The 15,358-nt window shown below is 41.3% G+C and overlaps 1 protein-coding gene across 1 annotated transcript; it reads right to left on the reverse strand.

The window, feature by feature from the left end:
* Window positions 1-1,414: 1,414 nt before the first annotated feature.
* Window positions 1,415-13,996, reverse strand: CDO1 (cysteine dioxygenase type 1). Its single transcript, XM_045566030.1, has 5 exons — window positions 13,582-13,996; window positions 10,458-10,535; window positions 8,445-8,599; window positions 3,101-3,270; window positions 1,415-2,129 (listed from the first exon to the last, which is right to left on the reverse strand). The coding sequence occupies exons 1-5, from the start codon at window positions 13,749-13,751 to the stop codon at window positions 2,100-2,102; spliced, it is 603 nt and encodes a 200-aa protein (XP_045421986.1). The 5' UTR covers window positions 13,752-13,996; the 3' UTR covers window positions 1,415-2,099.
* Between the last annotated feature and the right edge of the window lie 1,362 nt (window positions 13,997-15,358).

Here is a 15,358-nt window from a genome sequence, read left to right on the forward strand (position 1 = left end):
GATAACTTTTGGCAAATTTCTTAACCAGCTATGCTTAATAGTTCTATGCATAGAGAGGAATTGCGTCCTGGCATAGAGTGTAACAAGATCCTCTCCCGTACCTAATTTAGATGAGATGTAGACAAGATCTTTGGACTCTTGAGTTGACATTGGAATGGAATGCGACTTTCGGGACCTTTGGATATGTGAATCTGTTTTCCATGTGGGATGGACCTGGCTCCCTGGGGGCAAGATAGTAGCCTGATACGCAGAATGGCTTCCCCAAAGGCATCCATATCTAGTTCCCAGAACCTAAGCATATGTTACCTCATGTAGCAAAATAAAAACTTTACAGATGTGATTAAGGCTACAGCCTTGAGGTAGAGACATTATCTAATCCCAGGAGTCCCTCAGAGTAGAAAAGGAAAATGGATGAGAAGGACTAAACCTGCCCTTGCTGGCTTTGAAGATGGAGGAAGGAGCCCAAGTTGAGGAACATGGGGAGTCTTAAAGGAGTGCAGCCCTGACACCTTGATTTTAGTGCTGGGAAACAAGATTTCTGAATTGCAGAGCTGTAGGGTAATAAATCCGCATTGCTTTAAGGCACTACATTTGTGATAATGTGCTACCTCAGCAGTAGATGACACAGTATCTAATTCATTAAGATTGTTTTCAAAATTAAGTTTGCTAGTGTGTTTAAACAATTTATAACGATGCCTCATATGTAGTAAGCATTCAGTAAGTGTTAATATCCTTAAAGATGACAGGAAGCTAAGATGTAAATAATTCTGAGATGATATAAACACAACTGATAACCTACACAGAAGCTATTTCCAGAGGACTTTACTGTCTAATTAAGTTTCCAGAGATAATACACTCTAAGATTATGACAGATATTCCTAAGAAAATTGCCTAGAGCAGGAACAGCAAATTCAAATGCTTATGTGGGCTTTGCAGGTAATAATGGAAACAAGAGAGCTGGGGACTGCAGTAGATTGAAGAGAGGGCCCCACTCGGGCAGACCCTAACCTAGCTAACTGATGACAATGAAAATGCAGTGCAGACCCAGCATTCTAGATAATTCAAATTTTCAATAAGCTGGAAATCCTCACCTTCTATGAAATCTCTAGTTTTCAAATGTTGAAAACCAACTCACATTTAAACACATACAGAGACAGACACAATGTTCAGGCAGACCTGATCATGTCAATGAGCTACACTAGAGCCAGAGGTCCTCAGGCTGGTATCTCTGGCCAATGAACAAACACATGTGAAGCCCAAAAAGCCAAGTTGCTTCTGATGCATATTTTTGGCCCACTCATATTCTGGCATCATAAGAGCATTTTCCAGTGCTTTTGTTAACCTATTTAAATCTAAGAAACTATGATTTATGTGAAGTTTTTTATCATGTTAATGAAGAAAGACAACTTTCAACTGTGTTCAAATCTAGTTTTATTAAATCTGGCAATTTTGATAGCAGTACAAAATCTGTGACTATGACCATGGACATGAGTTTGTTTTGGTTTGTTGTAGGTTTGGGAACCTGTACTTTTCTAAATCTTCTGCTCTTTCTTTCATTACCAAACGGCAAAGTGCCTTACGTTCCTCTATCTATTATTCATAGAAAAAGAATCTGTAAAATAAGATTGAAAAAATAAATTCCACAGAGTTGAAAAAATTCTCTTCAAATATTAAGAACATACAAAGTATATTAAAGACAACTACATTTAGTCCTTCAGGTAACAAAGCAGGCATTTGATGTTTGTGGTTTCTTGGTTTTACTCGCTAATTACAGGCCAGAGACCAAAGTGTTTCCAAAAGCTACAAAAACCCTCATTGACTCTCCCAGCATGGTTTCAATGGAATTAGGATAGAACAAAGAGAGCACTTAATTTGGCTTTTAAAAATCACAATACTTTTCTCTTTAATGGGATTTTTCTTCTGCAGTAGCTCAGGGCACTATTTGCTTACTTAATGCCTTATAATTAGCATCTGCCTTACAGTCGATCTAAGTATTGGCTTATTGAAGTGTATTACTGGACAGCAAGTGGTGAGTGGCCTTCCCGTGCAAGGCAAACGTACAGTGGACCTTAAAGTACAATCTCAGGATCTGGTGCTCCTTAGTTGTTCTCCAGTGAACCTGAAGTTGTCTGTAAGAGAGAGAGAGAGAGGGAGAAAAAAAAACCTATGTATGAATCTTTATGAAAGACATTTCAGCTTGTTGTAAGTAGTCCTGCTTTTCCAGCACTGCATGAAAATTCAGCTATGGCCACGGAGACTTGTTGTTTTGTTACGTGATAAGAACATCTCTTAGGGTCTGGAACGTAGGAGACAAAGATGAAGCAGGGCAGTGACTTCAAAATTCTGCCCCAGCTTCTCTCAAAGGCTTGCTTTCCTAAGATCCATGAGGATTGTTTTCAGTCTGCTTTCATGCATTGGCTATTTATGGACATTCCAATGACTAAACAGAGACCATTCCTCTAAAAGACCAATTTATTTCACCAGAGGTAGAGACTGCCCTACCACATTAGTGCCGGTTGTGTTATTTTTAGGAGGAAATTCTTGTTCTTCAAGAAGGAACATGTTAGTATAGTCTATTCTTAATTATTCATGTTCTAAATAGCAGCACAACTCAAAAAGAAAAAGCAACCTTGGCAAACAAAACAGTTTTCTTTCGTTATACCATCAGACTAGGATCTCAACTTTACAAAGGTTAACAACGCAACTTATTTGAGTTGTCCCAGCAAATTAGCCCTAGGCACAGTAAGTCATAGCAATAGCAGTTATAGCAAATAATATAGTTTTCACTCTTATTTCCCAAATAAATGAAGAGAAAACATTTTATTTAGGATTGAACATACGGTTTGAAGTTTCTCAATAAATAATTCTTTGCATCTAATTTAATGGTATTTTGTAATAAACTGAAAATGTAGTCTCCACAGTTAAAGAAAAGAATTAAGATATATTGAGTCTTTCCCGAGTTAAGGTTCATCTCATTCTTCAAGAATATTTAAAACTTAAGATATTCAAATAATATTCAGAATAACAAAAAGCAATGCCTACACTGTAATGGTGCCAACTCACAAAGCATTTAAATGTAGGAGAGAGAAATTGTACTTACAAATGGAGTTTTGATTCCAAATTTGCTATGGAATGTCATGGTGACTTTATTTTTATGCCCTGTTCTTTGATCGAAGGCATGGCATGTATCAAATGGCGGGCTGTACAAGTGAAGGCTCACGGCAGGTTCTGTATGGCTGGTGTTCTCTACTCGATGTAAGCCAATGGAATCTAAATGTCCAAGAGGGAAGAATACATGAAGGAACCTAGGTGACAGCTGTAGGCAAAATTTTTGCTAATCACCTCAGATCACAAATCAATTGTGATACATATGGAATTAATAGAAATTAACTTAAATTGAATTCCAATTTTTTAAATTTTTGTTTATTCTTTTTTCCAGAGACAGGGTCTTGCTATATTGCCCAGGTTGGTCTCAAAGTTCTAGCTTAAGTGATTGTCCTACCTCAGCCTCCCCAGTAGCTGGGACTACAGACTGGAGCCACCATGTCTGGCTAATTTTTTCTTTCTTTCTTTCCTTTTTTTTTTTTTTTTAGAGAGATGGGGCCTTGCTATGTTGTCCAGACTGATCTCGAGCTCTGAGCCTCAAGTGATCCTCCTGCCTCAGTCTCCTGAGTAGCTAGGACTACAGGTGTGAGCCACTGTGTCCGGCTTGAACTTCCATTGAAAGGTAGTAAGCGACATGTATGTATTAGCCTCTGTTCCTTCCTGAAAATCTGCCCCAATTGCAGTAAAAGAATAAAAGATACTGGCCGGGCACAGTGGCTCACGCCTGTAATCTTAGCACTCTGAGAGGCCGAAGTGGGAGGATCGCTCGAGGTCAGGAGTTCGAGAACAGCCTGAGCAAGAGCAAGACCCCATCTCTACTAAAAAAAAAAAAAATAGAAAGAAATGATCTGGATAGCTAAAAATATATATAGAAAAAATTAGCTGGGCATGGTGGCGCATGCCTGTAGTCCCAGCTACTCGGGAGGCTGAGGCAGGAGGATGGCTTGAGCCCAGGAGCTTGAGGTTGCTGTGAGCTAGGCTGACGCCACGGCACTCTAGCCTGGGCAACAGAAGTGAGACTCTGTCTCAAAAAAAAAAAAAAAAAAAAAAAGAATAAAATATACCAACATACAAATTTTAAAAAGAGAAATATTAATAAAAATCTGAAAGCTTGAAAGTTAGATGGATGGCTTTACACAGAGAAAGCTAAGTCCTAAGCCATCTGTGGGGAAAGCCAACAAATAACCTGACTCATATCTTGAAACTCCAAAGAGCTCAGGAATCGGCAGCACTTGGTACTTCTGGAAATGATGGTGAAGAGGGGTCTAAAAATACCAGAACTGGTTGAAAGCACATGTATATAGAGTATCAAATCCCTTTCATCAATTCTCCCTCCCAGAAGGAGACCGAGATGTGGTCTCTAGTAAGAGTGCAATAGATCAACTTGGGACTGGTGGGCACCAGGTGAAAAAAAAGGTGAATTAAACAAAAATCCACATATTGAATGGTAAAATCCCTGCCTTAGTTACTACCTAGCTGCCAGAAGGCTACCCGACAGGATTTTTTTCCTCAGGCAAGAGATGGGAAGCAGCTTCTCAGAGAATCTGATTAGCTCAAGAAAAAGCCCTAAAGATATTATCACTGGAAGTTCCTCAAGGAAAATGCCAGATTATGGCAGAGTGAAATCCAGTTGATAAGCCCCATTCATGTGTTCAGAGCTACCCATTAACTTCTTTGTCCTTGGTTTTTAAATATTACCACATAGATAGCCAAAGCCACCAGACGTCTGAGCAAAGCCTGAAACCCAAAGGGCAGAGAAGACAGAAAAAAGCGACTGGAAACAGCGACTACTCAGGAGAAGACTTAAAAAAGCCTATCATCAATGTCCTCAGAGAGATAAGAGAAAATACATAAAAGGGACCATAAAATAAAAAGAGATTTTAGAAACAGAAAACTGAATAGAAGGGTTCACAGAAGAAGCTGAGGAAGAGTCAAAGAACAAAAGGATGAAGATAGACAATAGGAAAGAAAGGAAAAAAAATCAGAGGAATAGTTCAGGAGGTTCTAAACAATACAAGTTTCAGAAACAGAGCTGAAATAAAAACCAAAAATATAACCTGAAAATATTTTCTTGAATTGAAGGACACGAATTTCCAGACTGAAAGAACCCACTGAGTACCCAGCACAATGAATGGGTCATCGAACAAGATGCATCACTGTGAATTTCGGAATAGTGGGGACAGAGAGAGGGCACCAAAAAAGAAGATCCCAAAAGCTCCCAGAAAGAACAAATAGGTTTCATAGAAAGACTCAAGACTCAGAAGCATCAGGTTTTTGACAAGAACACTGGAAACTAAAAGACAAAGAGATTACTTTCACAGTTCTGAGGAAGATGTTTGCCAGGTCAGAATCCATATCTAGGTAAATTATCATTTAAGTTTTAAGAGTTGAATACAGAGAGTTTTAGACATATGAGGTCTTAAAAATTTAACTTCCATTAATCTTTCTCATAGAGCCATTGGAGGACATGCTCCACCAAAACAAGGGCATGAACCAAGGCGTGAAGAAAACATGAGATCAGGAAACGGGACCCAACCCAGGGAGAGAGCACAGGGAGAGCCTGGGATAACACAAAGGGAATCTCAGGATGACAGCTGAGCCCTGGCCTAGAGATCAGCCAGTCTGTACTGAAGCAGTCAAACGGCCCCAGGACAGATGTCTTCAAGAAGATTTTTTAAAAAGGACAATATAAGGCCGGGCGTGGTGGCTCACATCTGTAATCCTAGCACTCTGGGATGCTGAGGTGGGCAGATCGTTTGAGCTCAGGAGTTCGAGACCAGCCTGATAGAAAGAAATTAGCTAGACAACTAAAAATACATAGAAAAAATTAGCCAGGCATGGTGGCGCATGCCTGTAGTCCCAGCTACTTGGGAGGCAGAGGCAGAAGGATTGCTTGAGCCCAGGAGTTTGAGGTTGCTGTGAGCTAGGCATGATGCCATGGCACTGTAGCCCAGGCAACAGAGTGAGACTCTATCTCAAAAAAAAAAAAAAAAAAAGGACAATAAACTTGATTTTTTAAAAATACACTGAGAAAAATTTATACAGTGAGAAGAGAGTTTGAGGGATCAAGGAAGAGATTCAGTGTAATTAATGTAGGTACTCAACGTGGTTTTACACTTTCTTCTTTATGATCTAGCTCCACAAGTGCTCATGATAAAGAACAGAAGATCTAGGTTCTACCCCTAGAGGGACTAGCTAGGCTACCTTTGAACAAGTACAACTTCTAGGATCTTCAGTTTTCCTTATTTCTAAAAATGGGGCCTAATTCTCAGACCTGCAAACTCTTTCAATTCTATAGCTTATTGCCTTCATAATACACTGGGCTTCAGCACAAGCAATGTTCAACACTGGAAGTGCATACACCATCCAATGCATGCTGGACACGCCTGCAAGCAAAGACCTTTCAAAGACAAATCACCTATCCTCTAGAGAAGCCACTATTAACATTCCAGCATTATTATTATATTTTGATCTTTGCCTCCTTTTCCTTTATGTTCATGGTGTACCCTCTGTCACAGTAGTACTGAAATTTTCTTGATGATATGTATGGAGGGCAGTTAGGTCCAGGCCCTGTCACCCTTATGCCCATTACAATAGGAAACTTGGTCTCCTTGCCCCAGTTCTCCCCTCTCCTCTGCCCTGGGTTGCATGCTGCTACCAAATCAATCAATATATTTCCAGTACAACTCTGCTGACCTATGAAGTCCCTTACTTTAAGCTGGTCTTGGGGGCCCAGGCCCTGCTCTCACTTCACTCTTCTGCTGCTCCGTTGTCCAAGCCCATTCTTCCTCCTTCGTTCCTCCTTCCAACTCCTGAAGAGTTTCTATGATTGTGCCTTCGCTCATGTTCTTCCTTGCACTTCAAACATCCCTCCTCGGATCACTATACACCTCTTCCCCAAGCCCGTACCTACTTCTGAGATCTGTTAAAATCAGAGATTAAGAATTGTGCCCTTTAAGTTATTTAGGTGATTAATCTACAGAAATATTTAGCATATCCCATCTAATATTTTATTGACTGTCAAAATTTCACATAAAAACCAGAATTTCCAACTTCTATGGAAAAAGGAGTCAGGACAATCTTGCTGGAGCTGGGTGGCTACTGCTGTCCCCTCAGTGTGTCTTGCACTCCGCAGTTCATCCCAGTCCTCATCACAGCTTCATCCCTGGTCTGCATCACTTCCTTACCTGTTTGGATTCCACAGGCTTTTGCACTGGAGATCCTAGAAAAAGCTTACCTATTTATTCTTCAACATTTAATCTCCTTTCACAATGACTCTGACTCCAGCTGCCAGTAATTTATTCCGAAAGGCTTTGGCCTTATTGTGAATGGTACAAGCAACAAACTTGTTCTTGGAAAACTGGTGTGCCTTAAATATAGCAACCTTCAAATGTTGGAATAAATGAGTAACAGTTTTCTGCTACATAGGAGACTAACACTCTTGTGTTATGTGAAAGGGAGGCAGGACTCTTCCCATACAATCTGAACTTTGTAAGTAACTTGCATTTCTAATTACTTAACACATTTAGGCCAAGTATTGACGCCAATACTGGACTTTTATATATACAGAGAACTAACCTGCTTTGCCAAAAAACATAAATAGATTTCTATAATACTTTATAAATGGGGATAGCATCCTGATGAAAAGCATGGGTTTTTGGAATCAAATTGCTTAGGTTCAAATCCTGGTTGCAACTTAAAAGCTGAGTGACTTTGGACAAGTTATTTAATCTTCCTATGTGTTGGCAACCTCATCTATAAATGGGAATAAAAGATTATCTGTCCCATATAAGTTTTAATGAGCTTTTTTGGAAAGTTACTTTTTTTTTTTTTTTTTTTTTTAGGAATACAGAAGTTAATCACTGCCTCAGGAAAAAGAATGAATTCTTGGCAAGATATCTGTAAGTCACTGCCCAATAATATGTCTTGCAGAATTTCCCTAGAGGATACTCTTTTAGGTATGCTATATGCATTTTAGAAAAACAGGGACTAGCTAGCATTCTTAATCGCTTCCAGAACATATCATTATATTTTCTAACACAAGACTCATGTTTCCAACTTGATCTTTTTTGTTGGAAGACTTTACTTATGTAAATTCATATTTGATTTTAACTGTCTTAAGTCTTGGCAGACAAATAACTTTTCAGTGGACACTAATCTGCATGTATACATTTTTAGTAAATGATTCCAACCCGGGTACAAAGCCTTAAAAAACAAAACCCATTGTGTTTATGTCATTTCCCAAGTATTTTTAACCATGACTGCATAATAGATAAGTAACCAATATTAAGAGGTCGAAGTTTTTCCCACTTGCCCTTAGAAAAAGGATAAGATATTACCATTGATGTAGGCACATTGGTTGTCCCTCAAGATTCTTTCAGACTTCTTGATCATCTCATTGGACTTTCTGTCAGGCCAGGCAAATAATGTTTCCTTTAGATTTCCTTGTAGCATCTTGAGAAAGCAGTGGGAGTCGGTGTGATCATGAATACTGCTATATACACACAAAATGACAAACAAACTCAGTAGATGGTCTATACCCAGGCCAACAGTAACAGACCAGAGCTGACACCTGCACACTGTCAATAGGACATCTCCCAGGCCAAAATCCATTTTTGCTGGATTTTTAAAATGTCACCAATTTACAATTCAACAATGTTCAAGGCAAAGTAATAAAATAACATATCATCCATATCAACTCATATAAAGGGTACTTATGATGCATACCCCTACTAAAGAACAGTTTTTTTTAACCTTGTTGTAAATACTACTTTGATTTCAGAAACACAAAACCAGCAACACATTTTACCTTCCCCAAATATAGCTTTTAATAACTCATTTAAGCTGGGCTAGAATTTGATTATGAAAGTACAATGGAGAAATTTTAGAAAGGATAATCATCTATAATAATGGCACCACACTGAGAAGATCACTCAACATTTAGTGGTTTTTCCCAAGGCTTTTTTTCTTTTCTCCTTTGGAGGGGTTGGGAAGGCACGCATATATATGTTACCATTATACTGTAGATTTAGTGTTAACATTTTGTAGATTTAGAGCATCCTACCTGTGATTACTTCCCAGTATTGGCAGGGAAAAAAAGTAAATTGGATTTGAGGAAAGAAAGAATTTATGTAATCTTAGAGTAAATAGTGTGTGTGTGTGTGTGTGTGTGTGTGTGTTTTACAGACAGGGTCTAGCTCTGTCACCCAGACTGGAGTGCAGTGGCATGATCATAGCTCATTGCAGCCTCTAACTCCTAGACTCAAGTTATCCTCCTGCCTTAGCCTCCTGAATAGCTGGGACTATAGCATGTGCCACAATGCCCAGCTAATTTTTAAATTTTTTGTAGAGACAGGGTCTCACTATATTGCCCAGGCTGGTCTTGAACTCCTGGCCTCAAGCAATCCTCCCACCTTGGCCTTCAAAAGTACTGGATTACAGGTGTGAGCCACTGTTCCCAGCTGTAAATAGTATTTAATATATGAAGTAGTAGCCATATGGTTGATTAAAATATATGAATATTTATACATTTTTAGTATTTCCTATGTTGAATTTGATTAACCTATATGTGCAACATAAGAACTTGTTTCCTAAATCTATAGAACCTAGTCCAACTCCTGACATAATCTAATTTCAAAAATATTAAGAATGAATAGAAATAATTTCATTCAATATGAGTTAACAAATGTATAATTTATCTTTATAAAGCCTTGTGAATTTGTGTTTCCTTTCTCCCATATTAAAAAAAATTGGTCTGGATTGTTGTTTTTATCATTCTCAATAGATTGAGAATGATCTGTTTTAAAGGATAACAATTCTCAGTTGATAATATGACTGGCAAATGTACAAACTAAAGACAAGTTAAGGAACCAGGTTTCAAAGAATCAGTATTTAAGTTGCCTTCTAGGCAGAAAAAGAATTATCTAGAATGAACTTGAAATAGAAAGAAATTTTCTGAATTTGTGCAATGCTTTTCTAGCTCCAAATCTCCACACTTTGATCTTTGCTCCCAGAATTATTTACATTCCTCAATCAAAGATCAAGTTTGGGAACAATTTCATATAAAGTTTCACTCCACAGAAAACAAAGAATGAGGTTAAGGTGATTACTTATCTCCTTTGATTTACTACTCATTTTGGGGACTGGTTTTAATATGCATGACACATACCCGAACCCCGTATGCTAATTCCCATGAGGAGTTTTTTGGGATTGCAGACATTGTAAATAATTATAAATTGAATTATAAAATGAGATCTGTTAGTACTTATAAGACCTGTGGCCAGGCTGTACTGTACTCTGCATATGCTAGAAAAGATGCTCTAATAAATATCTATGATGAACAGCTATATTACCTGCCATGTCCTTCACCCCAACATAGAATCATTAGATTAAATTTTCCATTTCCTTGATCCACAAGATTTCTGGTATACCTAAAAAAAGAATGTATTCAGAAGTTTGAATTGGGTTGCTGAAATAAGCGCTGGTAATAATAGTGTGTCACAAAGTACAATTCATTCACAAATGTTAATATTTCTACCTCTCAGCAACTTTGAATGTGGTTTTCTAATTAGAAATCCAGCACAAATGAAAAATATCTTTTTCCACAGCTCATTCTGGACATTTCTGTATTTTCAATCACTGCATTTACAGAGGTAGCTACTCAGTTTTAATACATGGTATAAGAAAGATAACAGGAGGCGGGGAAGCCATGTGACAGCCTCAGGCTGATAAAAAGAGTAAGCTTTTCACAGAAAGTTTTTGCAAAGTACATTTCTGCTCCAGGCAAGAATGTTGCTATTGTTTTGGGTACTTTTTTTCCCCCTCTCTCCCTGTAGTTAAACCAGGACTTGAGAAACAAGCTTTCATTAAATAGCTATTCTAGAATTCTCCCTAGTTTTACTAAAGTCCAGACACAAACTACATTCAAAAGCACTCACAATGAAAAGTCCTCCACAAATAGAGTGAAGGTTGACCTAAGTATCAGAGCAAAGAACACTACATTAGGAAAGTAAAGAACATTGAAAACCTAGTACCATTAGGAGAAACCAGTGTTTAAGGAAAACATACACACACACACCCTCAACAACAAAAAAGCCCCAACCAACCACCATAACCATGGTGGGTAGGGAGGAACAACTTTAAAGTTTCTATTGGTTCAAGGGGTGCTATTGACACCAGGTAATTAGCAAAGCTTGACAATTATGGTATTCGTTTAGAGTGTTATTTTTTAGGAAAGGGTTCTTTACTCCAGTTTTTTGGAAGTATTTGTCTCTTGGTCACCAGTTTACTCAGCGTCCTGCATGCCCCTTCTGTCCTGTCCCAGTCCGATCCTCCTTTCCCTTCCCCAGGTGCTCGCAGAGCTTGATCCTTGAGGGAGTTGTTTAACAAGAGCTTTTTTACAGTCAGTCTTCCTTACTTTGGAGCTCTTTATGACCTAGCAAGGGGCTGTGCACACAACCTTAAATTCATAGTAAACTGGGTTCCTGTACCATTTCCCTCCCTTAGCTTAATCTCTCTTGCTTCCCTTGGGCTTCTTCGAGAAAATTTACTGGCTGGCTCACACCAGAATGTATTCTGTCTTGGTTCTTCTGCACTGGTCCTCCCAAGGGTGAGAGATCAGAAGTTTTCACAGCACTGGGCACATATTCTATGCAAAAAAATACTATAGAATTCATTTCTGCTTTCCCATCTCCCTCTTCCCTAACTGCCCACTCAGAGGACTACACCCATTATCTTAGGGAGCAGTGCCTCAGATACCTACCAAAAGATCAATCAATCTAATTGGATACATTTTGAAAGGTTTATAGTTTGTCAAACAAGACTAATTTAAGGCCTCTGGAAATATGCTTGTTCCAAAGATTAAGAGCTGTTACAGCCCATCCTGATTAATTAATTTCACTTGGCCAATAATTTATATAGCCAGAAAAAACTATTAGAGTGTCCTATGTCTAGGAAGTTTAGTAGTGATTAGAGTGTAGACTCTGGAACAATAATGCTAATTTGAACCTTGAAGCCGCTGCTTGATAGAAGTAAGACCTTGTGCAGGTTATCTAACTTCTTCACTGCCTACTGTTCCTGCAAAATAGAGATAAGAATGGTACCTAATTCATATGTGTAAAGGGATTGGAACAGTACCTGGCCCACAACAAGCCCTCAATTACCTGGAGCAAATGCACGAAAATTTAAAAATCAGACTCTCCAATAGCTTTACTGACACCTACAGAAGGGCTTTACCATGAACTGCGTTGACAGGAACCAAAGAAATTTCCTAAAGCTACTTGCAAATGAAAATGGGATCCTAAGTGGGCTTCACTTTTTCTATTTCAAATCCTAAAATACAGTTGAAACGGCCCTTGCCAACAAAACTTCACCAAACACCCTACGTGTTAAGAGGTGACTAATAGAAACTGCTCCCAAGGAAAACAGTTCTTTCCTTATTCTTTTCTTTCAGCTATCCCGCTCTCCCAACCGTCAACCCAACAAACCATAGAGACTGAAGCGCTGACTGCCCTTTGGAAAAAGCGAACCTCTCACCTTTCGGGATGATTAATTAAGTTTTACCTCTGGTCTCAGGGGATTGGTAGGGAGATTCGTTTTTACTTAAATCACCAAGCCGGGCTGCAAAAAAGCCAGCCTGCCAGGACACCGCAGCCAAGCAGGTCTGGAAGCAAGGGCCTTCAGTTTACACTCCAGAAACTCAGAACCACGGATAAGAGAAATCAGATCGTTTGGGGGCTGCAACAACAGCGGTCGTTAATTTGCGAAACCTGACAGTGGGTTTGAATAAGCCTGCAGTCGGCAAGGTTAAACTGGTTTGAGAGAGGGGACAGCAGAAGTTGAATAGTAGCTGCTATCCCAGGACCCTATTTTACATGAGTAAAAATGCCCATTGGAAGGTGCCTGGCGGCAGGTGACCGAAGGCGTAGTGATGGAGAACGGACGTGGGAATCGTGTCCTTCACCGTCACCTTTCTCCCGACGGCTCCAGTGGTTCTCTGCCGGGAGCACCCCCCCTAGTGCAGCCCGTCGGTTCCTCAAGGTGCCCAGCGGGTCGGAACCCGAGTGCGGGCTCCCCGCACCTCCGCGGCCCGGGTTGACGATGGCTCCAGAGGAGAGGGCATTGCTCCCCCGGCCGGGGGCAGGAGGAGTAGTGGTTCGGAAGCAGAGGAGTTGGCGGGCGAGGAGAGGACAGAAAACCTCGCAGCCGCGCGGTGGTCTCCGCCGCCTCCGGCCGGCGGGCAGCAAGGCCAGCGGGGGCCGCCGTCCGCCCGCATCGCGGCCGCAGAGCACAAAGCGCGGAGCGCCAGCCCGGTGGCTCGCCAGCGAGGGGGCGAGTGGGCGATGGGAGGGGGCTCAGCGGGAGCACTGAGGCCTGGGCTCCCCCGAGCCAGACCCCCACGTACGTGCCCACCGCGCCCGCTCCTCCTCCCGCTGGCAGAGCGGGCACCGCTTAGCTTCAAGGACAGAGCGCGCTCACCTGTACTGATCGAACTTGGCGTACATTGCCCACTCGGCGGGGTCGCTCTCGTAGGCTTCCATGACGGCTTGCACTTCCTCTACGTTGATTTCATCTCTGGAGAAGAGCTGGTGCAGGATGCGGATCAGGTCAGCCAGGGTTCGTGGCTTTAGCACCTCGGTCTGTTCCATGCCGCGCGGAGCTGGCGGCGCGCGCCTCCCTGCCGGGCTGCGGAGGACGAGCCGGGCGAGCAGAGGGGCCGGGGGCTACGAGGCCTCGCTGCCGGCTACACAGCGGCACACACACCCAGACACTCGCGCTGAAACGCAGGGAAACCCTCGCAAAGATATGTAGAGACCCACCCCCTGACAGCGCGGTGGATCAGAGCTTGCTAAACGAACACTGTGTGCACCAATCAAAACCCAATCTGCGGGGTTTACCCTCCCGGGCCCTTTTTAAGCTCTTGGAGTCAGCGGGAATGTACCAACCGTCTTTGTGGGGTGGAGGGAGGAGGACAGCGACCGGAGAAAGGTAACAGAGGCGGGGAGAATGTGCGGGCAAGACCGACGCGCACAGCCCCGGCGTCTGCGCGCTCGGGCCTCCCCGGGAGTCGCTTTCTGCCCAGTGTCCCAGCGCTCGCGGCCGGCTCTGCGCAATCTCTCCCCCACCTTCACGGCGCCTGTTGGGCCCAGCCCTTCTCCCCGCGCCAGAATCTGGAGGAGACGGTTAGGGGGACACAAAGGAAGGAAGGGAAAGAAGAGGGCAGGGGAGGGATTCTTCTTTCCAAATAAACAGAGCTGAGGGGTCGTGAGTGAGGAGCCTGCGAAGGTTGAGGATGCATTCCACTCCAAGCCTAGAGATCGACTGTTCTGTCGAATGAAACTGTCCATAATATGCCCCAGACTAGATGAAAATAAGTCGAAGTTAAAAAATAGCTTTTTAATGTAGTGTACCGTAGGTACCTTTGGACAAAATGAAACGATGGAAGGCTAGGTATTCTAGACTCACTGATTTTAAAATCAAACATTTCCTTAAAAATTTCCAGGGCAAAGAAACTGATGCTTCCACTGGTAGTAAAAACGGGGCTTCTTTTGAGGGGGAGGCGGCTCCTAACGCAGGAATTTGAAAGGTTCTAATCAGACGATTTGAATCCTTCAATCTTAGTCCTGTGCTTGAATGAAGGAGCCGCCTGGTACATACATAAAGGAAACACATTCCTACGTTGCGCACAGCACCTAGCAAGCCTTGGAACAACACAAATTAAATACAGTATGGTTTAAATAAGAAAAACGAGAAAGATCAATAGAATACAAGTATAGATGACTTTCGTCTCATTATAAATGGACGGAAGGGAGTAATCTGGATTCCAGTTTATTAAAGGCCTAGACTTCTGGAAGACCAGTCTGTTTTTTCTAGATTATGGGCTCCCTCCCCCTATATAATGAAATTTACTTATGCACATACAACCTTAAACATCCCTGGTTAAACTTATTACGTTATAAATATTCTAACAATGTTGTTAAAAAGGAAAAACAGCTCAATCACCATTGTTCAAAAAGGGATCCAGGTAGAATGCTCTCCAGAAGCCAACCTTTGTGGTGTGTGTTGCTGGGAGGTGGTTAAATAACAAAGTAGTCTGGGAAAGAGTAACTTGTACACTTTTCATTATTTATTCCAAGTAATTTTTTATTCTTGTCAACATTTCCCATTGAGCCTGTTAATTACTTTTCAGCTAGTCTAATCCATGAATATTTGGAATGAAAATAAAATACAAACTTAATCTATCTTCTCTGCATTT

The sequence above is a fragment of the Lemur catta genome, chromosome 12, assembly GCF_020740605.2.
Source record: "Lemur catta isolate mLemCat1 chromosome 12, mLemCat1.pri, whole genome shotgun sequence".
Taxonomy (NCBI): domain Eukaryota; kingdom Metazoa; phylum Chordata; class Mammalia; order Primates; family Lemuridae; genus Lemur; species Lemur catta.

Coding starts and splice junctions, on each gene's coding strand:
- CDO1 (XM_045566030.1), bottom strand. CDS start 13,751: ATGGAACAGACCGAGGTGCTAAAGCCACGAACCCTGGCTGACCTGATC. Junction 8,600..10,457: donor TGGGGTGAAGGACATGGCAG/GTAATATAGCTG, acceptor GTGTGTATATAG/CAGTATTCATGATCACACCG. Junction 3,271..8,444: donor CCAATGTGCCTACATCAATG/GTAATATCTTAT, acceptor TTGGACATTTAG/ATTCCATTGGCTTACATCGA.